The 24,263-nt window shown below is 49.8% G+C and overlaps 1 protein-coding gene across 1 annotated transcript in view; it reads right to left on the reverse strand.

Annotated features, from left to right (window-relative positions):
• LOC122546186 (apical endosomal glycoprotein-like) overlaps positions 1-24,263 on the reverse strand; it is a 556,180-nt gene that overhangs the window by 18,351 nt on the left and 513,566 nt on the right. The window contains exon 10 of the mRNA XM_087998580.1: positions 3,325-3,456. Within this exon, the coding sequence (XP_087854706.1) occupies positions 3,325-3,456 (132 nt within the window). The remainder of the gene's footprint in view (positions 1-3,324; positions 3,457-24,263) is intronic.

Genomic DNA, 24,263 nt, shown 5'->3' on the forward strand with positions numbered 1-24,263 from the left:
TCACCTTCACCTGCTCCAACCCCAACTCATCCCTTCCTTAATTTCTCCAACTCCATTTCCAGGGACGGAATATTGGCCAAGATTCCTGATGAGCCACTGACTCCCACGACGACCTCAGCCACAGCCCCTCACTCCCTGCTTCCTGGTGGAATCCCATTCCATTCTCCCAGCCTCTCCATCTCTCCCTTGGTTCTGATGACACATACCTGCCCTCATTCCTTGCACCTCAACCAAACCCATGGCTGCTAGGGCCCTAGAGCATGTCCATTCCTACGTCCTGTACATCTTCACTTTCCCCCTGTCCCTCCAAGCCCGATTCATGTTCTGGATGTGTCCCCCCCCCCCCCTGGCTATTCAATCCTCTTTCCCTACATCCAGCACAGTGTGCCCCCACCAGCCTCCCCACCCTCTGCTCCATTCCCTCCACAGCTGCCTGCTCCCCCCCCCAGTACACCTTGTCCCTTTCCATGACAGATGTTTGTGCCCCCTCTCCTCCCTCGCTCTCTCTGCCTGACACTCCTTCCAGGTCAAGCTGGGTGATTAACTCCTATTTCTTTGGGAATGGTGTCCGTACTGACCATGGGGTCTCCTGTATCCTGGAAAGCCCCGATGCATGACCCTGAGATCCCCAGCTCCAACCTTCCAGCTCATCACCGCCCTCGTGACCTGTCCCATCTGTCCATCTTCCTTCCCACCCATTCACTCCACCCTCCCCTCTGACCTATCACCTTTAGCCCCATTTCCATCCACCTATTACACTCTCAGCTACCTTCTTCCTAACCCCACTCCCCTCCCATTTATCTCTCCACCCATGAGGCTCCCAGCCTCATTCCTGATGAAGGGCTCCATTCCAAAACGTCGATTCTCCTGCTCCTCGGAGGCTGCCTGACCTGCTGCGCTTTTCCAGCACCGCTCTAACCTAGACTCTGACCTCCAGCATCTGCAGTCCTCACTTTCGCCTGAGGTCCCAGTCGCCTACCAGTGACCCTGCTGTGACCTCTGACCTCCCTGTCATCAGAGCTGCCGCACCATTCCAGACAGGATTGATACTCCTGAGGAACTGCACCTCATCATCCAATCAGATACTTTGCAGCCTCTGGCCCCAACACCGAACCCCACCGGGCTGGAATACGAGAGCCGAGACGTATTGCTGAGGCTGTATGAGGCTCTGGTCAAACTGCAGCTGGAATATTGTGAGCAGTTTTTGGGCCCTGTATCTGAGGAAGGATGTACGGGCCTGGCGGGGCGTAACAGATTCGGGGTTTGGACGACGTTCACAAGAATAATCCAGGGGATGGAGGGCCCATCATATGAGTCGTTGTTAAGAACACAGCGTCTATACTTGACGGAGTTGAGGAGGAGGAGGGGGAAACTTCTGATGAAAACTTTCAGAATACTGAGGCCTCAGTATAACCTCAGAGTGAAGGAACGACCCTTTACAGAGGCATACAGCATGGAAACAGACCCTTTGGTTCAACTAGCCCATGATGACCACATTCCCAAACCAAACTAAACTAGTCCCACTTGGCTGCATTTAGCCCATATCCCTCTAAACCTTTCCTACTCGTGACCTTATCCAAAATGTCCTGGAAATGTTGTAACTGTACCCCCACCCACCACTTCCTCTGGCAGCTCATTCCACACACAAACCATTTTCTGTGGAAACATGTTGCCCGTCAGGTCCTTTTTAAAACCTTCTTCTCTCACCTTAACAATATGCCCCCTGGTTTTGAACTTCCCACCCGAGGGAAATGACCTTTCCTATTCACCTTACCCGCACCTCTCATGGTTTGATAAACCTCGACAAGGTCACCCCTCAACCGCCTGCGCGGCCGTTAAAAAAAAGTCCCAGTCTATCTTTATACTTCAAAACCTGCATTCCCCCGTCAACATCCTTGTGAATTGTTTCTCAACCCTCTCCAACTTAATCGTATCCTTCCCATAACAGGGCGCCCACTGTACTCCAGCGCAAGCCTCCCCAACATCCTGTACAACCTCAATATGACGTCCCAACTTGGGGTGTTGAATCTGTGGAGCTCAGGAGGCCTAGTCATTGAGCGTATTTAGAGTAGGTGATGGTCTAGTAGCATTTATCATGAGGTTACTAATCCGGAAACCCAGCTAATGTCCTGGGGACCCGCGCTTGAACCCCTCCATGATGGAATTTAAATTCAACTTTGAAACCAATCTGGAATTGAAAATCTACTGGTCAGCATTGCTGCTTGTCAGAAATGCCCATCTGGTTCCTTCAGGGAAGGGAAATCTGCCAACTGCACCTGGTCTGGCCTACACGTGGCTCCAGACCCACAGCAATGCAGTTGACCCTCCAACTGCCCCCTGAAAATGGCCCAGCAGGTCACTCTGCTGTATCAATCACAACAAATTCTCAAAGAAATGAAACCAAACAGATATGCGGCAGAAGCCTAGGCTCTGGAGAAGACAACAGCCCTGTGGGCCCTGCAAAGTCTCCCTCACTAACATCTTGGGGGGGGAGCCAGTGCCAACACTGGGAGAGCTGTCTCACGGCCTAGTCAAGCAACGGCCTGATATTGTCGTACCTGACTGACAATATCCCAGACACCACCATCACCGTTCCTGCGTACGTCCTGCCCCCCCCACCGGCAGAGGTGGCTGCACAGTGGTGAACAGTTGGCATGGAGTTGCTCGGAATACCATCCCGAGTGCTTTGATTATTAAATGATATAAAGATCTCGGATGTAAAAACGAACAATGGTTTAACTGACAGTCATTGCTGCCCTGGACCTTGCAGCTGGAAGTGGATGGGGGTTTGGGAGGCGAGGTTGGAGCAGGGTGGATGAGTTTAGATTAGATTAGATTAGATTACTGACAGTGTGGAAACAGGCCCTTCGGCCCAACAAGTCCACACTGACCCGCCGAAGCACAACCCCCCCCCCAGACCCCATTCTCCTACATTTACCCCTTACCTAACACTACGGGCAATTTAGCGTGGCCAGTTCACCTGACCTGCACATCTTTGGACTGTGGGAGGAAACCGGAGCACCCGGAGGAAACCCACGCAGACACTGGGAGAACGTGCAAACTCCACACAGTCAGTCACCTGAGGTGTAATGGTTAATGAGGTAAGGAGAATGCCAGAAGCTGGGCAGTGAGTTAGTCAGTGTCTGTGTGGGGACAATCATGGGGATAAGGTCTCAGCTTGCTCTCTGATTTATTTTCATTGATCTGAAACATTCCCCCCAGGGTTGCCTGGCCAGTTGAGTGTTTCCAGTCTCTCTGAGTTTTAGTTGGGTTTGCGCTGTCACCTTGAGGTGTGCTGACAGGATCATGATAGAGGGCACTCACAGAGCTGCCTGGAGATATTGGTGCTGTAATAGAACATGAAGCAGGAGCCCTTGGTCAGACGGAGATGTTCACTCAGGAGCCATGCGGTATCACCAACACTTAGGGCCTCAAAGTCCACAAACATAGAATGACCTGGGAAGGAAGAAGACTTGCATTTATATAGCACACTTCACAATTGGAAGATGTTCTGAAGCACCTTTCCGATATATCACTGGCTCGACCCACCAAGCTGCAGACTCTCAGTGTCTGGTCACCTGGTTTGGAGGACCATCCTCATTGTCATTCAGTAACCATGGAGTAACAAACCCCATCCCGGCACAACTGGCCTGATAAGTGGCAGATCGTTGATACACTTAAATGATGAATTAAATAATGTTCCTCAAGTTAAAGTCAAGGTCAGTCCCGTGTCCCAGCTCTCAGTGTCAGGAACATGCAGACTGTGATTTAACCAGCTCTCAGTGTCAGGAACAGGCAGAATGTGATTTTACCAGGCAGACACTGAGAGCTGGGTAAATCACAGTCTGCCTGTTCCCCGACACTGAGAGCTGGGTAAATCACAGTCTGCCTGTTCCCCAACACTGAGAGCTGGTTAAATCACAGTCTGCCTGTTCCCCGACACAGAGAGCTGGTTAAATCACAGTCTGCCTGTTCCCCGACACTGAGAGCTGGTTAAATCACAGTCTGCCTGTTCCCCGACACTGAGAGCTGGGTAAATCACAGTCTGCCTGTTCCCCGACACTGAGAGCTGGGTAAATCACACTCTGCCTGTTCCCCGACACTGAGAGCTGGGTAAATCACAGTCTGCCTGTTCCCCGACACTGAGAGCTGGGTAAATCACAGTCTGCCTGTTCCCCGACACTGAGAGCTGGGTAAATCACAGTCTGCCTGTTCCCCGACACTGAGAGCTGGGTAAATCACAGTCTGCCTGTTCACCAACACAGAGAGCCGGTTAAATCACAGTCTGCCTATTCCACAACATTGAGAGCTGGTTAAATCACAGTCTGCCTGTTCCCCAACATTGAGAGGTGGTTAAATCACACTCTGCATGTTCCCCAACACAGAGAGCTGGTTAAATCACATTCTGCCTGTTCAGCAACACTGAGAGCTGGTTAAATCACACTCTGCCTGTTCACCGACACTGAGAGCTGGTTAAATCACACTCTGCCTGTTCCCCGACACTGAGAGATGGTTAAATCACACTCTGCCTGTTCCCCGACACTGAGAGCTGGTTAAATCACACTCTGCCTGTTCCCCAACACAGAGAGGTGGTTAGATCACAGTCTGCCTGTTCCCCGTCACTGGGAGCTGGTTAAATCACAGTATGCCTGTTCCCAAACACTGAGAGGTGGCTAAATCACACTCTGCCTGTTCCCCAACACAGAGAGCTGGTTAAATCACAGTCTGCCTGTTCCCCGACACATAGCTGGTTAAATCACAGACTGCATGTTCCCCGACACTGAGAGCTGGTTAAATCACACTCTGCCTGTTCCCCGACACTGAGAGCTTGTTAAATCACAGTCTGCCTGTTCCCCAACACAGAGAGCTGGTTAAATCACAGTCTGCCTGTTCCCCGACACTGAGAGCTGGTTAAATCACACTCTGCATGTTCCACAACACTGAGAGCTGGTTAAATCACACTCTGCCTGTTCCCCAACACAGAGAGCTGGTTAAATCACAGTCTGCCTGTTCCCCGACACTGAGAGCTGGTCAAATCACACTCTCCATGTATCCCGACACTGAGAGCTGGTTAAATCACAGTCTGCCTGTTCCCCAACACAGAGAGCTGGTTAAATCACAGTCTGCCTGTTCCCCGACACTGAGAGCTGGTTAAATCACACTCTGCATGTTCCCCAACACAGAGAGGTGGTTAAATCACACTCTGCCTGTTCCCCAACACAGAGAGCTGGACAAATCACACTCTGCATGTTCCCCGACACTGAGAGCTGGTTAAATCACACTCTGCCTGTTCCTCGACACTGAGAGCTGGTTAAATCACACTCTGCCTGTTCAGCAACGCTGAGAGCTGGTTAAATCACAGTCTGCCTATTCACCGACACTGAGAGCTGGTTAAATCACACTCTGCATGTTCACCGACACTGAGAGATGGTTAAATCACACTCTGCCTGTTCCCCAACATTGAGAGGTGGTTAAATCACACTCTGCCTGTTCAGCAACACTGAGAGCTGGTTAAATCACACTCTGCCTGATCCCCGACACTGAGAGCTGGTTAAATCACAGTCTGCCTGTTCAGCAACACTGAGAACTGGTTAAATCAAACTCTGCCTGTTCAGCAACACTGAGAGCTGGTTAAATCACACTCTGCCTGTTCACCGACACTGAGAGCTGGTTAAATCACACTCTGCCTGTTCCCCGACACTGAGAGATGGTTAAATCACACTCTGCCTGTTCCCCAACACTGAGAGCTGGTTAAATCACACTCTGCCTGTTCCCCAACACAGAGAGGTGGTTAGATCACAGTCTGCCTGTTGCCCGTCACTGGGAGCTGGTTAAATCACGGTCTGCCTGTTCCCAAACACAGAGCTGGTTAAATCACACTCTGCCTGTTCCCCAACACAGAGAGCTGGTTAAATCACAGTCTGCCTGTTCCCCGACACTGAGAGCTGGTTAAATCACAGTCTGCCTTTTCCCCGACACTGAGAGCTGGTTAAATCACACTCTGCATGTTCCCCAACACTGAGAGCTGGTTACATCACACTCTGCCTGTTCTCCAACACAGAGAGCTGGTTACATCACACTCTGCCTGTTCCCCAACACAGAGAGGTGGTTAAATCACAGTCTGCCTGTTCCCCGACACTGAGAGCTGGTTAAATCACACTCTGCCTGTTCCTCGACACTGAGAGCTGGTTAAATCACACTCTGCCGGTTCAGCAACATTGAGAGCTGGTCAAATCACACTCTGCATGTTCCCCGACACTGAGAGCTGGTTAAATCACACTCTGCCTGTTCCTCGACACTGAGAGCTGGTTAAATCACAGTCTGCCTGTTCAGCAACGCTGAGAGCTGGTTAAATCACAGTCTGCCTGTTCCCCAACACAGAGAGCTGGTTAAATCACACTCTGCCTGTTCCCCAACACAGAGAGCTGGTTAAATCACAGTCTGCCTGTTCCCCGACACTGAGAGCTGGTTAAATCACTCTCTGCATGTTCCCCAACACTGAGAGCTGGTTACATCACACTCTGCCTGTTCCCCAACACAGAGAGGTGGTTAAATCACAGTCTGCCTGTTCCCCGACACTGAGAGCTGGTTAAATCACACTCTGCATGTTCCCCGACACTGGGAGCTGGTTACATCACACTCTGCCTGTTCAACAACACTGAGAGCTGGTTAAATCACAGACTGCCTGTTCCCCAACACAGAGAGCTGATAAAGTCACAGTCTGCCTGTTCCCCGACACTGAGAGCTGGTTAAATCACACTCTGCATGTTCCGTGACACTGAGAGCTAGTTAAATCACACTTCTGCCTGTTCCCCAACATTGAGAGCTGTTTAAATCACACTCTGCATGTTCCCCGACACTGAGAGCTGGTTAAATCACACTCTGCATGTTCCCTGACACTGAGAGCTGGGTAAATCACAGTCTGCCTGTTCAGCAACACTGAGAGCTGGTTAAATCACACTCTGCCTGTTCCCCAACACAGAGAGGTGGGTAAATCACACTCTGCCTGTTCAGCAACACTGAGAGCTGGTTAAATCGCAGTCTGCCTGTTCACTGACACTGAGAGCTGGTTAAATCACACTCTGCCTGTTCACCGACACTGAGAGATGGTTAAATCACACTCTGCCTGCTCCCCAACACAGAGCTGGTTAAATCACACTCTGCATGTTCCCCAACACTGAGAGCTGGTTAAACCACAGTCTGCCTGTTCCCCAACACTGAGAGCTGGTTAAATCACAGTCTGCCTGTTCCCCATCACAGAGAGGTGGTTAAATCACACTCTGACTGTTCCCCGACACTGTGAGCTGGTTAAATCACAGTCTGCCTGTTCCTCGACACTCAGAGCTGGTTAAATTGCAGTCTGCCTGTTCCCCAACACTGAGAGCTGTTTAAATCATACTCTGCCTGTTCACCGACACTGAGAGCTGGTTAAATCACAGTCTGCCTGTTCCCCATCTCAGAGAGGTGGTTAAATCACACTCTGCCTGTTCCCCGACACTGTGAGCTGTTTAAATCACACTCTGCCTGTTCCCCAACACAGAGAGCTGGTTAAATCACAGTCTGCCTTTTCCCCGACACTGAGAGCTGGTTAAATCACAGTCTGCCAGTTCCCCGACACTGAGAGCTGGTTAAATCACAGTCTGCCTTTTCCCCGACACTGAGAGCTGGTTAAATCACACTCTGCATGTTCCCCAACACTGGGAGCTGGTTAAATCACACTCTGCCTGTTCCCCGACACTGAGAGCTGGTTACATCACACTCTGCCTGTTCCCTAACATTGAGAGCTGGTTAAATCACACTCTGCCTGTTCCCTGACATTAAGAGCTGGTTAAATCACACTCTGCCTGTTCCCCGACACAGAGAGGTGGTTAAATCACACTCTGCCTGTTCCCCAACACTGAGAGCTGGTTAAATCACACTCTGCCTGTTCACCGACACTGAGAGATGGTTAAATCACACTCTGCCTGTTCCCCAACACTGAGAGCTGGTTAAACCACAGTCTGCCTGTTCCCCAACACTGAGAGCTGGTTAAATCACAGTCTGCCTGTTCCCCATCTCAGAGAGGTGGTTAAATCACACTCTGCCTGTTCCCCGACACTGTGAGCTGTTTAAATCACACTCTGCCTGTTCCCCAACACAGAGAGCTGGTTAAATCACAGTCTGCCTTTTCCCCGACACTGAGAGCTTGTTAAATCACAGTCTGCCAGTTCCCCGACACTGAGAGCTGGTTAAATCACAGTCTGCCTTTTCCCCGACACTGAGAGCTGGTTAAATCACACTCTGCCTGTTCCCTGACACTGAGAGCTGGTTACATCACACTCTGCCTGTTCCCTGACACTGAGAGCTGGTTACATCACACTCTGCCTGTTCCCTAACATTGAGAGCTGGTTAAATCACACTCTGCCTGTTCCCTGACATTAAGAGCTGGTTAAATCACACTCTGCCTGTTCCCCGACACAGAGAGGTGGTTAAATCACACTCTGCCTGTTCCCCGACACAGAGAGGTGGTTAAATCACAGTCTGCCTGTTCAGCAACACTGAGAGCTGGTTAAATCACACTCTGCCTGTTCACCGACACTGAGAGCTGGTTAAATCACAGTCTGCCTTTTCCCCGACAATGAGAGCTTGTTAAATCACACTCTGCATGTTCCCCAACACTGAGAGCTGGTTACATCACACTCTGCCTGTTCCCCAACACAGAGAGGTGGTTAAATCACACTCTGCCTGTTCACCGAAACTGAGAGCTGGTTAAATCACACTCTGCCTGTTCCCCGACACTGAGAGATGGTTAAATCACACTCTGCCTGTTCCCCAACACTGAGAGCTGGTTAAATCACAGTCTGCCTGTTCCCCAACACAGAGAGCTGGTTAAATCACAGTCTGCCTTTTCCCCGACACTGAGAGCTGGTTAAATCACACTCTGCATGTTCCCCAACACTGGGAGCTGGTTAAATCACACTCTGCCTGTTCCCTGACAGAGAGCTGGTTACATCACACTCTGCCTGTTCCCTAACATTGAGAGCTGGTTAAATCACACTCTGCCTGTTCCCCGACACAGAGAGGTGGTTAAATCACACTCTGCCTGTTCCCCAACACAGAGATCTGGTTAAATCACACTCTGCCTGTTCACCGACACTGAGAGCTGGTTAAATCACACTCTGCCTGTTCCCCGACACTGAGAGCTGGTTAAATCACACTCTGCCTGTTCACTGACACTGAGAGCTGGTTAAATCACACTCTGCCTGCTCCCCAACACAGAGAGCTGGTTAAATCACAGTCTGCCTTTTCCCCAACACTGAGAGCTGGTTACATCACACTCTGCCTGTTCCCCAACACAGAGAGGTGGTTAGATCACAGTCTGCCTGTTGCCCGTTACTGGGAGCTGGTTAAATCATGCTCTGCCTGTTCCCAAGCACAGAGCTGGTTAAATCACACTCTGCCTGTTCCCCAACACAGAGAGCTGGTTAAATCACAGTCTGCCTGTTCCCCGACACTGAGAGCTGGTTAAATCACAGTCTGCCTTTTCCCCGACACTGAGAGCTGGTTAAATCACACTCTGCCTGTTCCCCAACACAGAGAGCTGGTTAAATCACAGTCTGCCTGTTCCCCAACACAGAGAGGCGGTTAAATCACAGTCTGCCTGTTCCCCGACACTGAGAGCTGGTTAAATCACACTCTGCATGTTCCTCGACACTGAGAGCTGGTTAAATCACACTCTGCATGTTCAGCAACATTGAGAGCTGGTCAAATCACACTCTGCATGTTCCCCGACACTGAGAGCTGGTTAAATCACAGTCTGCCGGTTCAGCAACGCTGAGAGCTGGTTAAATCACAGTCTGCCTGTTCAGCAACGCGGAGAGCTGGTTAAATCACAGTCTGCCTGTTCAGCAACGCTGAGAGCTGGTTAAATCACAGTCTGCCTGTTCAGCAACGCTGAGAGCTGGTTAAATTGCAGTCTGCCTATTCACCGACACTGAGAGCTGGTTAAATCACACTCTGCCTGTTCCCCAACATTGAGAGGTGGTTAAATCACACTCTGCCTGTTCCCTGACATTAAGAGCGGGTTAAATCACACTCTGCCTGTTCCCCGACACAGAGAGGTGGTTAAATCACACTCTGCCTGTTCCCCGACACAGAGAGGTGGTTAAATCACAGTCTGCCTGTTCAGCAACACTGAGAGCTGGTTAAATCACTCTCTGCCTGTTCCCCGACACTGAGAGATGGTTAAATCACACTCTGCCTGTTCCCCAACACTGAGAGCTGGTTAAATCACAGTCTGCCTGTTCCCCAACACAGAGAGCTGGTTAAATCATAGTCTGCCTGTTCCCCAACACAGAGAGCTGGTTAAATCACGGTCTGCCTGTTCCCAAACACTGAGAGCTGGTTAAATCACACTCTGCCTGTTCCCCAACACAGAGAGCTGGTTAAATCACAGTCTGCCTGTTCAGCAACACAGAGAGGTGGTTAGATCACAGTCTGCCTGTTCCCCAACACAGAGAGGTGGTTAGATCACACTCTGCCTGTTCCCCAACACTGAGAGCTGGTTAAATCACACTCTGCCTGTTCCCCAATATTGAGAGCTGGTTAAATCACAGTCTGCCTGTTCCCCAACACTGAGAGCTGGTTAAATCACACTCTGCCTATTCCCCAACATTGAGAGCTGGTTAAATCACACTCTTCCTGTTCCCCAGCATTGAGAGCTGGTTAAATCACACTCTGCCTGTTCCCCAACACTGAGAGGTGGTTAAATCACAGTCTGCCTGTTCCCCAACACAGAGAGCTGGTTAAATCACAGTCTGCCTGTTCCCCAACACAGAGAGCTGGTTAAATCACACTCTGCCTATTCCCTGACACTGAGAGCTGTTTAAAGCACACTCTGCCTGTTCCCCAATATTGAGAGCTGGTTAAATCACACTCTGCCTGTTCCCCAACACTGAGAGGTGGTTAAATCACACTCTGCCTGTTCCCTGACAGTGAGAGCTGGTTAAATCACACTCTGCCTATTCCCTGACACTGAGAGCTGGTTAAATCACACTCTGCCTGTTCCCCATTATTGAGAGCTGGTTAAATCACAGTCTGCCTGTTCCCCAATATTGAGAGCTGGTTAAATCACACTCTGCCTGTTCCCCAACACTGAGAGCTGGTTAAATCACACTCTGCCTGTTCCCCAATATTGAGAGCTGGTTAAATCACACTCTGCCTGTTCCCCAACACTGAGAGCTGGTTAAATCACACTCTGCCTATTCCCCAACATTGAGAGCTGGTTAAATCACACTCTGCCTGTTCCCCAACACTGAGAGCTGGTTAAATCACACTCTGCCTGTTCCCCAGCATTGAGAGCTGGTTAAATCACACTCTGCCTGTTCCCCAACACTGAGAGGTGGTTAAATCACAGTCTGCCTATTCCCTGACATTGAGAGCTGTTTAAATCACGCTCTGCCTGTTCCCCGACACTGGGGGCTGGTTAAATCACACTCTGCCCGTTCCCCGACATTGAGAGGTGGTTAAATCACCCTCTGCCTGTTCCCCGACACTGGGGGCTGGTTAAATCACACTCTGCCTGTTCCCCAACATTGAGAGCTGGTTCAATCACACTCTGCCAATTCCTGGACACTGAGAGCTGGTTAAATCACACTCTGCCTGTTCCCCAACACTGAGAGCTGGTTAAATCACACTCTGCCTGTTCCCCAACACTGAGAGCTGGTTAAATCACAGTCTGCCTGTTCCCCGACACTGAGAGCTGGTTACATCACACTCTGCCTGTTCCCCAAAACTGCGAACTGGTTAAATCACACTCTGCCTGTTCCCCAACACTGAGAGCTGGTTAAATCACACTCTGCCTATTCCCTGACACTGAGAGCTGGTTAAATCACACTCTGCCTGTTCCCCGACACAGAGCTGGTTAAATCACACTCTGCCTGTTCAGCAACACTGAGAGCTGGTTAAATCACACTCTGCCTGTTCCCCAACATTGAGAGCTGGTTAAATCACACTCTGCCTGTTCCCCAACATTGAGAGCTGGTTAAATCACACTCTGCCTGTTCCCCAACATTGAGAGCTGGTTAAATCATACTCTGCCTGTTCCCCAACATTGAGAGCTGGTTAAATCACACTCTGCCTGTTCCCCAACATTGAGAGCTGGTTAAATCACACTCTGCCTGTTCCCCAACATTGAGAGCTGGTTAAATCACACTCTGCCTGTTCCCCAATACTGAGAGCTGGTTAAATCACACTCTGCCTGTTCCCCGACAATGAGAGATGGTTAAATCACACTCTGCATGTTCCCCGACACTGAGAGCTGGTTAAATCACACTCTGCATGTTCCCCGACACTGAGAGCTGGTTAAATCACACTCTGCCTGTTCCCCAACATTGAGAGCTGGTTAAATCACACTCTGCCTGTTCCCCAATACTGTGAGCTGGTTAAATCACACTCTGCCTGTTCCACAACACAGAGAGCTGGTTAAATCACAGTCTGCCTGTTCACCAACACTGAGAGCTGGTTAAATCACAGTCTGCCTGTTCCGCAACACAGAGCTGGTTAAATCACAGTCTGCCTGTTCCCCAACACTGAGAGCTGGTTAAATCACACTCTGCCTGTTCCCCAACATTGAGAGCTGGTTAAATCACACTCTGCCTGTTCCCCGACACAGAACTGGTTAAATCACACTCTGCCTGTTCCCCAACACTGAGAGCTGGTTAAATCACACTCTGCCTGTTCCCCGACACTGAGAGCTGGTTAAATCACACTCTGCCGGTTCCCCAACACAGAGAGCTGGTTAAATCACACTCTGCCTGTTCCCCAACACAGAGAGCTGGTTAAATCATACTCTGCCTGTTCCCCAACACTGAGAGCTGGTTAAATCACACTCTGCCTGTTCCCCAACATTGAGAGCTGGTTAAATCACACTCTGCCTGTTCCCCAACACTGAGAGCTGGTTAAATCACACTCTGCCTATTCCCTGACACTGAGAGCTGGTTAAATCACACTTCTGCCTGTTCCCTGACACTGAGAGCTGGTTAAATCACACTCTGCCTGTTCCCCAACATTGAGAGCTGGTTAAATCACACTCTGCCTGTTCCCCAACAGAGAGAGCTGGTTAAATCACACTCTGCCTGTTCCCTGACACTGAGAGATGGTTAAATCACACTCTGCATGTTCCCCGACACTGAGAGCTGGTTAAATCACACTCTGCATGTTCCCCGTCACTGAGAGCTGGTTAAATCACACTCTGCCTGTTCCCCGACAATGAGAGATGGTTAAATCACACTCTGCATGTTCCCCGACACTGAGAGCTGGTTAAATCACACTCTGCATGTTCCCCGACACTGAGAGCTGGTTAGATCACACTCTGCCTGTTCCCCAACATTGAGAGCTGGTTAAATCACACTCTGCCTGTTCCCCAATACTGTGAGCTGGTTAAATCACACTCTGCCTGTTCCACAACACAGAGAGCTGGTTAAATCACAGTCTGCCTGTTCACCAACACTGAGAGCTGGTTAAATCACAGTCTGCCTGTTCCGCAACACAGAGCTGGTTAAATCACAGTCTGCCTGGTCCCCAACACTGAGAGCTGGTTAAATCACACTCTGCCTGTTCCCCAACATTGAGAGCTGGTTAAATCACACTCTGCCTGTTCCCCGACACGGAACTGGTTAAATCACACTCTGCCTGTTCCCCAACACTGAGAGCTGGTTAAATCACACTCTGCCTGTTCCCCGACACTGAGAGCTGGTTAAATCACACTCTGCCGGTTCCCCAACACAGAGAGCTGGTTAAATCACACTCTGCCTGTTCCCCAACACAGAGAGCTGGTTAAATCATACTCTGCCTGTTCCCCAACACTGAGAGCTGGTTAAATCACACTCTGCCTGTTCCCCAACATTGAGAGCTGGTTAAATCACACTCTGCCTGTTCCCCAACACTGAGAGCTGGTTAAATCACACTCTGCCTATTCCCTGACACTGAGAGCTGGTTAAATCACACTTCTGCCTGTTCCCTGACACTGAGAGCTGGTTAAATCACACTCTGCCTGTTCCCCAACATTGAGAGCTGGTTAAATCACACTCTGCCTGTTCCCCAACAGAGAGAGCTGGTTAAATCACACTCTGCCTGTCCCCTGACACTGAGAGATGGTTAAATCACACTCTGCATGTTCCCCGACACTGAGAGCTGGTTAAATCACACTCTGCATGTTCCCCGTCACTGAGAGCTGGTTAAATCACACTCTGCCTGTTCCCCAACATTGAGAGCTGGTTAAATCACACTCTGCCTGTTCCCCAATACTGAGAGCTGGTTAAATCACACTCTGCCTGTTCCACAACATTGAGAGCTGGTTAAATCACACTCTGCCTGTTCCCCAACATTGAGAGCTGGTTAAATCATACTCTGCCTGTTCCCCAACATTGAGAGCTGGTTAAATCACACTCTGCCTGTTCCCCAACATTGAGAGCTGGTTAAATCACACTCTGCCTGTTCCCCAACATTGAGAGCTGGTTAAATCACACTCTGCCTGTTCCCCAACATTGAGAGCTGGTTAAATCACACTCTGCCTGTTCCCCGACAATGAGAGATGGTTAAATCACACTCTGCATGTTCCCCGACACTGAGAGCTGGTTAAATCACACTCTGCATGTTCCCCGACACTGAGAGCTGGTTAGATCACACTCTGCCTGTTCCCCAACATTGAGAGCTGGTTAAATCACACTCTGCCTGTTCCCCAATACTGTGAGCTGGTTAAATCACACTCTGCCTGTTCCACAACACAGAGAGCTGGTTAAATCACAGTCTGCCTGTTCACCAACACTGAGAGCTGGTTAAATCACAGTCTGCCTGTTCCGCAACACAGAGCTGGTTAAATCACAGTCTGCCTGTTCCCCAACACTGAGAGCTGGTTAAATCACACTCTGCCTGTTCCCCAACATTGAGAGCTGGTTAAATCACACTCTGCCTGTTCCCCGACACAGAACTGGTTAAATCACACTCTGCCTGTTCCCCAACACTGAGAGCTGGTTAAATCACACTCTGCCTGTTCCCCGACACTGAGAGCTGGTTAAATCACACTCTGCCGGTTCCCCAACACAGAGAGCTGGTTAAATCACACTCTGCCTGTTCCCCAACACAGAGAGCTGGTTAAATCATACTCTGCCTGTTCCCCAACACTGAGAGCTGGTTAAATCACACTCTGCCTGTTCCCCAACATTGAGAGCTGGTTAAATCACACTCTGCCTGTTCCCCAACACTGAGAGCTGGTTAAATCACACTCTGCCTATTCCCTGACACTGAGAGCTGGTTAAATCACACTTCTGCCTGTTCCCTGACACTGAGAGCTGGTTAAATCACACTCTGCCTGTTCCCCAACATTGAGAGCTGGTTAAATCACACTCTGCCTGTTCCCCAACAGAGAGAGCTGGTTAAATCACACTCTGCCTGTTCCCTGACACTGAGAGATGGTTAAATCACACTCTGCATGTTCCCCGACACTGAGAGCTGGTTAAATCACACTCTGCATGTTCCCCGTCACTGAGAGCTGGTTAAATCACACTCTGCCTGTTCCCCGACAATGAGAGATGGTTAAATCACACTCTGCATGTTCCCCGACACTGAGAGCTGGTTAAATCACACTCTGCATGTTCCCCGACACTGAGAGCTGGTTAGATCACACTCTGCCTGTTCCCCAACATTGAGAGCTGGTTAAATCACACTCTGCCTGTTCCCCAATACTGTGAGCTGGTTAAATCACACTCTGCCTGTTCCACAACACAGAGAGCTGGTTAAATCACAGTCTGCCTGTTCACCAACACTGAGAGCTGGTTAAATCACAGTCTGCCTGTTCCGCAACACAGAGCTGGTTAAATCACAGTCTGCCTGTTCCCCAACACTGAGAGCTGGTTAAATCACACTCTGCCTGTTCCCCAACATTGAGAGCTGGTTAAATCACACTCTGCCTGTTCCCCGACACAGAACTGGTTAAATCACACTCTGCCTGTTCCCCAACACTGAGAGCTGGTTAAATCACACTCTGCCTGTTCCCTGACACTGAGAGCTGGTTAAATCACACTCTGCCTGTTCACCGACACTGAGAGCTGGTTAAATCACAGTCTGCCTTTTCCCCGACAATGAGAGCTTGTTAAATCACACTCTGCATGTTCCCCAACACTGAGAGCTGGTTACATCACACTCTGCCTGTTCCCCAACACAGAGAGGTGGTTAAATCACACTCTGCCTGTTCACCGAAACTGAGAGCTGGTTAAATCACACTCTGCCTGTTCCCCGACACTGAGAGATGGTTAAATCACACTCTGCCTGTTCCCCAACACTGAGAGCTGGTTAAATCACACTCTGCCTGTTCCCCAACACAGAGAGCTGGTTAAATCACAGTCTGCCTTTTCCCCGACACTGAGAGCTGGTTAAATCACACTCTGCATGTTCCCCAACACTGGGAGCTGGTTAAATCACACTCTGCCTGTTCCCTGACAGAGAGCTGGTTACATCACACTCTGCCTGTTCCCTAACATTGAGAGCTGGTTAAATCACACTCTGCCTGTTCCCCGACACAGAGAGGTGGTTAAATCACACTCTGCCTGTTCCCCAACACAGAGATCTGGTTAAATCACACTCTGCCTGTTCACCGACACTGAGAGCTGGTTAAATCACACTCTGCCTGTTCCCCGACACTGAGAGCTGGTTAAATCACACTCTGCCTGTTCACTGACACTGAGAGCTGGTTAAATCACACTCTGCCTGTTCCCCAACACAGAGAGCTGGTTAAATCACAGTCTGCCTTTTCCCCAACACTGAGAGCTGGTTAAATCACACTCTGCCTGTTCCCCAACACAGAGAGCTGGTTAAATCACAGTCTGCCTTTTCCCCGACACTGAGAGCTGGTTAAATCACACTCTGCATGTTCCCCAACACTGGGAGCTGGTTAAATCACACTCTGCCTGTTCCCTGACAGAGAGCTGGTTACATCACACTCTGCCTGTTCCCTAACATTGAGAGCTGGTTAAATCACACTCTGCCTGTTCCCCGACACAGAGAGGTGGTTAAATCACACTCTGCCTGTTCCCCAACACAGAGATCTGGTTAAATCACACTCTGCCTGTTCACCGACACTGAGAGCTGGTTAAATCACACTCTGCCTGTTCCCCGACACTGAGAGCTGGTTAAATCACACTCTGCCTGTTCACTGACACTGAGAGCTGGTTAAATCACACTCTGCCTGTTCCCCAACACAGAGAGCTGGTTAAATCACAGTCTGCCTTTTCCCCAACACTGAGAGCTGGTTACATCACACTCTGCCTGTTCCCCAACACAGAGAGGTGGTTAGATCACAGTCTGCCTGTTGCCCGTTACTGGGAGCTGGTTAAATCACGCTCTGCCTGTTCCCAAACACAGAGCTGGTTAAATCACACTCTGCCTGTTCCCCAACACAGAGAGCTGGTTAAATCACAGTCTGCCTGTTCCCCGACACTGAGAGCTGGTTAAATCACAGTCTGCCTTTTCCCCGACACTGAGAGCTGGTTAAATCACACTCTGCCTGTTCCCCAACACAGAGAGCTGGTTAAATCACAGTCTGCCTGTTCCCCAACACAGAGAGGCGGTTAAATCACAGTCTGCCTGTTCCCCGACACTGAGAGCTGGTTAAATCACACTCTGCATGTTCCTCGACACTGAGAGCTGGTTAAATCACACTCTGCATGTTCAGCAACATTGAGAGCTGGTCAAATCACACTCTGCATGTTCCCCGACACTGAGAGCTGGTTAAATCACAGTCTGCCGGTTCAGCAACGCTGAGAGCTGGTTAAATCACAGTCTGCCTGTTCAGCAACGCGGAGAGCTGGTTAAATCACAGTCTGCCTGTTCAGCAACGCTGAGAGCTGGTTAAATCACAGTCTGCCTGTTCAGCAACGCTGAGAGCTGGTTAAATTGCAGTCTGCCTATTCACCGACACTGAGAGCTGGTTAAATCACACTCTGCCTGTTCCCCAACAATGAGAGGTGGTTAAATCACACTCTGCCTGTTCCCTGACATTAAGAGCGGGTTAAATCACACTCTGCCTGTTCCCCGACACAGAGAGGTGGTTAAATCACACTCTGCCTGTTCCCCGACACAGAGAGGTGGTTAAATCACAGTCTGCCTGTTCAGCAACACTGAGAGCTGGTTAAATCACTCTCTGCCTGTTCCCCGACACTGAGAGATGGTTAAATCACACTCTGCCTGTTCCCCAACACTGAGAGCTGGTTAAATCACAGTCTGCCTGTTCCCCAACACAGAGAGCTGGTTAAATCATAGTCTGCCTGTTCCCCAACACAGAGAGCTGGTTAAATCACGGTCTGCCTGTTCCCAAACACTGAGAGCTGGTTAAATCACACTCTGCCTGTTCCCCAACACAGAGAGCTGGTTAAATCACAGTCTGCCTGTTCAGCAACACAGAGAGGTGGTTAGATCACAGTCTGCCTGTTCCCCAACACAGAGAGGTGGTTAGATCACACTCTGCCTGTTCCCCAACACTGAGAGCTGGTTAAATCACACTCTGCCTGTTCCCCAATATTGAGAGCTGGTTAAATCACAGTCTGCCTGTTCCCCAACACTGAGAGCTGGTTAAATCACACTCTGCCTATTCCCCAGCATTGAGAGCTGGTTAAATCACACTCTGCCTGTTCCCCAACACTGAGAGGTGGTTAAATCACAGTCTGCCTATTCCCTGACACTGAGAGCTGTTTAAAGCACACTCTGCCTGTTCCCCAATATTGAGAGCTGGTTAAATCACACACTGCCTGTTCCCCAACACTGAGAGGTGGTTAAATCACACTCTGCCTGTTCCCTGACAGTGAGAGCTGGTTAAATCACACTCTGCCTATTCCCTGACACTGAGAGCTGGTTAAATCACACTCTGCCTGTTCCCCATTATTGAGAGCTGGTTAAATCACAGTCTGCCTGTTCCCCAATATTGAGAGCTGGTTAAATCACACTCTGCCTGTTCCCCAACACTGAGAGCTGGTTAAATCACACTCTGCCTGTTCCCCAATATTGAGAGCTGGTTAAATCACACTCTGCCTGTTCCCCAACACTGAGAGCTGGTTAAATCACACTCTGCCTATTCCCCAACATTGAGAGCTGGTTAAATCACACTCTGCCTGTTCCCCAACACTGAGAGCTGGTTAAATCACACTCTGCCTGTTCCCCAGCATTGAGAGCTGGTTAAATCACACTCTGCCTGTTCCCCAACACTGAGAGGTGGTTAAATCACAGTCTGCCTATTCCCTGACATTGAGAGCTGTTTAAATCACGCTCTGCCTGTTCCCCGACACTGGGGGCTGGTTAAATCACACTCTGCCCGTTCCCCGACATTGAGAGGTGGTTAAATCACCCTCTGCCTGTTCCCCGACACTGGGGGCTGGTTAAATCACACTCTGCCTGTTCCCCAACATTGAGAGCTGGTTCAATCACACTCTGCCAATTCCTGGACACTGAGAGCTGGTTAAATCACACTCTGCCTGTTCCCCAACACTGAGAGCTGGTTAAATCACACTCTGCCTGTTCCCCAACACTGAGAGCTGGTTAAATCACAGTCTGCCTGTTCCCCGACACTGAGAGCTGGTTACATCACACTCTGCCTGTTCCCCAAAACTGCGAACTGGTTAAATCACACTCTGCCTGTTCCCCAACACTGAGAGCTGGTTAAATCACACTCTGCCTATTCCCTGACACTGAGAGCTGGTTAAATCACACTCTGCCTGTTCCCCGACACAGAGCTGGTTAAATCACACTCTGCCTGTTCAGCAACACTGAGAGCTGGTTAAATCACACTCTGCCTGTTCCCCAACATTGAGAGCTGGTTAAATCACACTCTGCCTGTTCCCCAACATTGAGAGCTGGTTAAATCACACTCTGCCTGTTCCCCAACATTGAGAGCTGGTTAAATCATACTCTGCCTGTTCCCCAACATTGAGAGCTGGTTAAATCACACTCTGCCTGTTCCCCAACATTGAGAGCTGGTTAAATCACACTCTGCCTGTTCCCCAACATTGAGAGCTGGTTAAATCACACTCTGCCTGTTCCCCAATACTGAGAGCTGGTTAAATCACACTCTGCCTGTTCCCCGACAATGAGAGATGGTTAAATCACACTCTGCATGTTCCCCGACACTGAGAGCTGGTTAAATCACACTCTGCATGTTCCCCGACACTGAGAGCTGGTTAGATCACACTCTGCCTGTTCCCCAACATTGAGAGCTGGTTAAATCACACTCTGCCTGTTCCCCAATACTGTGAGCTGGTTAAATCACACTCTGCCTGTTCCACAACACAGAGAGCTGGTTAAATCACAGTCTGCCTGTTCACCAACACTGAGAGCTGGTTAAATCACAGTCTGCCTGTTCCGCAACACAGAGCTGGTTAAATCACAGTCTGCCTGTTCCCCAACACTGAGAGCTGGTTAAATCACACTCTGCCTGTTCCCCAACATTGAGAGCTGGTTAAATCACACTCTGCCTGTTCCCCGACACAGAACTGGTTAAATCACACTCTGCCTGTTCCCCAACACTGAGAGCTGGTTAAATCACACTCTGCCTGTTCCCCGACACTGAGAGCTGGTTAAATCACACTCTGCCGGTTCCCCAACACAGAGAGCTGGTTAAATCACACTCTGCCTGTTCCCCAACACAGAGAGCTGGTTAAATCATACTCTGCCTGTTCCCCAACACTGAGAGCTGGTTAAATCACACTCTGCCTGTTCCCCAACATTGAGAGCTGGTTAAATCACACTCTGCCTGTTCCCCAACACTGAGAGCTGGTTAAATCACACTCTGCCTATTCCCTGACACTGAGAGCTGGTTAAATCACACTTCTGCCTGTTCCCTGACACTGAGAGCTGGTTAAATCACACTCTGCCTGTTCCCCAACATTGAGAGCTGGTTAAATCACACTCTGCCTGTTCCCCAACAGAGAGAGCTGGTTAAATCACACTCTGCCTGTTCCCTGACACTGAGAGATGGTTAAATCACACTCTGCATGTTCCCCGACACTGAGAGCTGGTTAAATCACACTCTGCATGTTCCCCGTCACTGAGAGCTGGTTAAATCACACTCTGCCTGTTCCCCGACAATGAGAGATGGTTAAATCACACTCTGCATGTTCCCCGACACTGAGAGCTGGTTAAATCACACTCTGCATGTTCCCCGACACTGAGAGCTGGTTAGATCACACTCTGCCTGTTCCCCAACATTGAGAGCTGGTTAAATCACACTCTGCCTGTTCCCCAATACTGTGAGCTGGTTAAATCACACTCTGCCTGTTCCACAACACAGAGAGCTGGTTAAATCACAGTCTGCCTGTTCACCAACACTGAGAGCTGGTTAAATCACAGTCTGCCTGTTCCGCAACACAGAGCTGGTTAAATCACAGTCTGCCTGGTCCCCAACACTGAGAGCTGGTTAAATCACACTCTGCCTGTTCCCCAACATTGAGAGCTGGTTAAATCACACTCTGCCTGTTCCCCGACACGGAACTGGTTAAATCACACTCTGCCTGTTCCCCAACACTGTGAGCTGGTTAAATCACACTCTGCCTGTTCCCCGACACTGAGAGCTGGTTAAATCACACTCTGCCGGTTCCCCAACACAGAGAGCTGGTTAAATCACACTCTGCCTGTTCCCCAACACAGAGAGCGGGTTAAATCATACTCTGCCTGTTCCCCAACACTGAGAGCTGGTTAAATCACACTCTGCCTGTTCCCCAACATTGAGAGCTGGTTAAATCACACTCTGCCTGTTCCCCAACACTGAGAGCTGGTTAAATCACACTCTGCCTATTCCCTGACACTGAGAGCTGGTTAAATCACACTTCTGCCTGTTCCCTGACACTGAGAGCTGGTTAAATCACACTCTGCCTGTTCCCCAACATTGAGAGCTGGTTAAATCACACTCTGCCTGTTCCCCAACAGAGAGAGCTGGTTAAATCACACTCTGCCTGTCCCCTGACACTGAGAGATGGTTAAATCACACTCTGCATGTTCCCCGACACTGAGAGCTGGTTAAATCACACTCTGCATGTTCCCCGTCACTGAGAGCTGGTTAAATCACACTCTGCCTGTTCCCCAACATTGAGAGCTGGTTAAATCACACTCTGCCTGTTCCCCAATACTGAGAGCTGGTTAAATCACACTCTGCCTGTTCCACAACATTGAGAGCTGGTTAAATCACACTCTGCCTGTTCCCCAACATTGAGAGCTGGTTAAATCATACTCTGCCTGTTCCCCAACATTGAGAGCTGGTTACATCACACTCTGCCTGTTCCCCAACATTGAGAGCTGGTTAAATCACACTCTGCCTGTTCCCCAACATTGAGAGCTGGTTAAATCACACTCTGCCTGTTCCCCAACATTGAGAGCTGGTTAAATCACACTCTGCCTGTTCCCCGACAATGAGAGATGGTTAAATCACACTCTGCATGTTCCCCGACACTGAGAGCTGGTTAAATCACACTCTGCATGTTCCCCGACACTGAGAGCTGGTTAGATCACACTCTGCCTGTTCCCCAACATTGAGAGCTGGTTAAATCACACTCTGCCTGTTCCCCAATACTGTGAGCTGGTTAAATCACACTCTGCCTGTTCCACAACACAGAGAGCTGGTTAAATCACAGTCTGCCTGTTCACCAACACTGAGAGCTGGTTAAATCACAGTCTGCCTGTTCCGCAACACAGAGCTGGTTAAATCACAGTCTGCCTGTTCCCCAACACTGAGAGCTGGTTAAATCACACTCTGCCTGTTCCCCAACATTGAGAGCTGGTTAAATCACACTCTGCCTGTTCCCCGACACAGAACTGGTTAAATCACACTCTGCCTGTTCCCCAACACTGAGAGCTGGTTAAATCACACTCTGCCTGTTCCCCGACACTGAGAGCTGGTTAAATCACACTCTGCCGGTTCCCCAACACAGAGAGCTGGTTAAATCACACTCTGCCTGTTCCCCAACACAGAGAGCTGGTTAAATCATACTCTGCCTGTTCCCCAACACTGAGAGCTGGTTAAATCACACTCTGCCTGTTCCCCAACATTGAGAGCTGGTTAAATCACACTCTGCCTGTTCCCCAACACTGAGAGCTGGTTAAATCACACTCTGCCTATTCCCTGACACTGAGAGCTGGTTAAATCACACTTCTGCCTGTTCCCTGACACTGAGAGCTGGTTAAATCACACTCTGCCTGTTCCCCAACATTGAGAGCTGGTTAAATCACACTCTGCCTGTTCCCCAACAGAGAGAGCTGGTTAAATCACACTCTGCCTGTTCCCTGACACTGAGAGATGGTTAAATCACACTCTGCATGTTCCCCGACACTGAGAGCTGGTTAAATCACACTCTGCCTGTTCCCCGACAATGAGAGATGGTTAAATCACACTCTGCATGTTCCCCGACACTGAGAGCTGGTTAAATCACACTCTGCATGTTCCCCGACACTGAGAGCTGGTTAGATCACACTCTGCCTGTTCCCCAACATTGAGAGCTGGTTAAATCACACTCTGCCTGTTCCCCAATACTGTGAGCTGGTTAAATCACACTCTGCCTGTTCCACAACACAGAGAGCTGGTTAAATCACAGTCTGCCTGTTCACCAACACTGAGAGCTGGTTAAATCACAGTCTGCCTGTTCCGCAACACAGAGCTGGTTAAATCACAGTCTGCCTGTTCCCCAACACTGAGAGCTGGTTAAATCACACTCTGCCTGTTCCCCAACATTGAGAGCTGGTTAAATCACACTCTGCCTGTTCCCCGACACAGAACTGGTTAAATCACACTCTGCCTGTTCCCCAACACTGAGAGCTGGTTAAATCACACTCTGCCTGTTCCCCGACACTGAGAGCTGGTTAAATCACACTCTGCCGGTTCCCCAACACAGAGAGCTGGTTAAATCACACTCTGCCTGTTCCCCAACACAGAGAGCTGGTTAAATCATACTCTGCCTGTTCCCCAACACTGAGAGCTGGTTAAATCACACTCTGCCTGTTCCCCAACATTGAGAGCTGGTTAAATCACACTCTGCCTATTCCCTGACACTGAGAGCTGGTTAAATCACACTTCTGCCTGTTCCCTGACACTGAGAGCTGGTTAAATCACACTCTGCCTGTTCCCCAACATTGAGAGCTGGTTAAATCACACTCTGCCTGTTCCCCAACAGAGAGAGCTGGTTAAATCACACTCTGCCTGTCCCCTGACACTGAGAGATGGTTAAATCACACTCTGCATGTTCCCCGACACTGAG

Source organism: Chiloscyllium plagiosum, unplaced genomic scaffold, assembly GCF_037043375.1.
Source record: "Chiloscyllium plagiosum isolate Xiang-an unplaced genomic scaffold, Cpla_swu_hap1 HiC_scaffold_21, whole genome shotgun sequence".
Lineage (NCBI taxonomy): Eukaryota > Metazoa > Chordata > Chondrichthyes > Orectolobiformes > Hemiscylliidae > Chiloscyllium > Chiloscyllium plagiosum.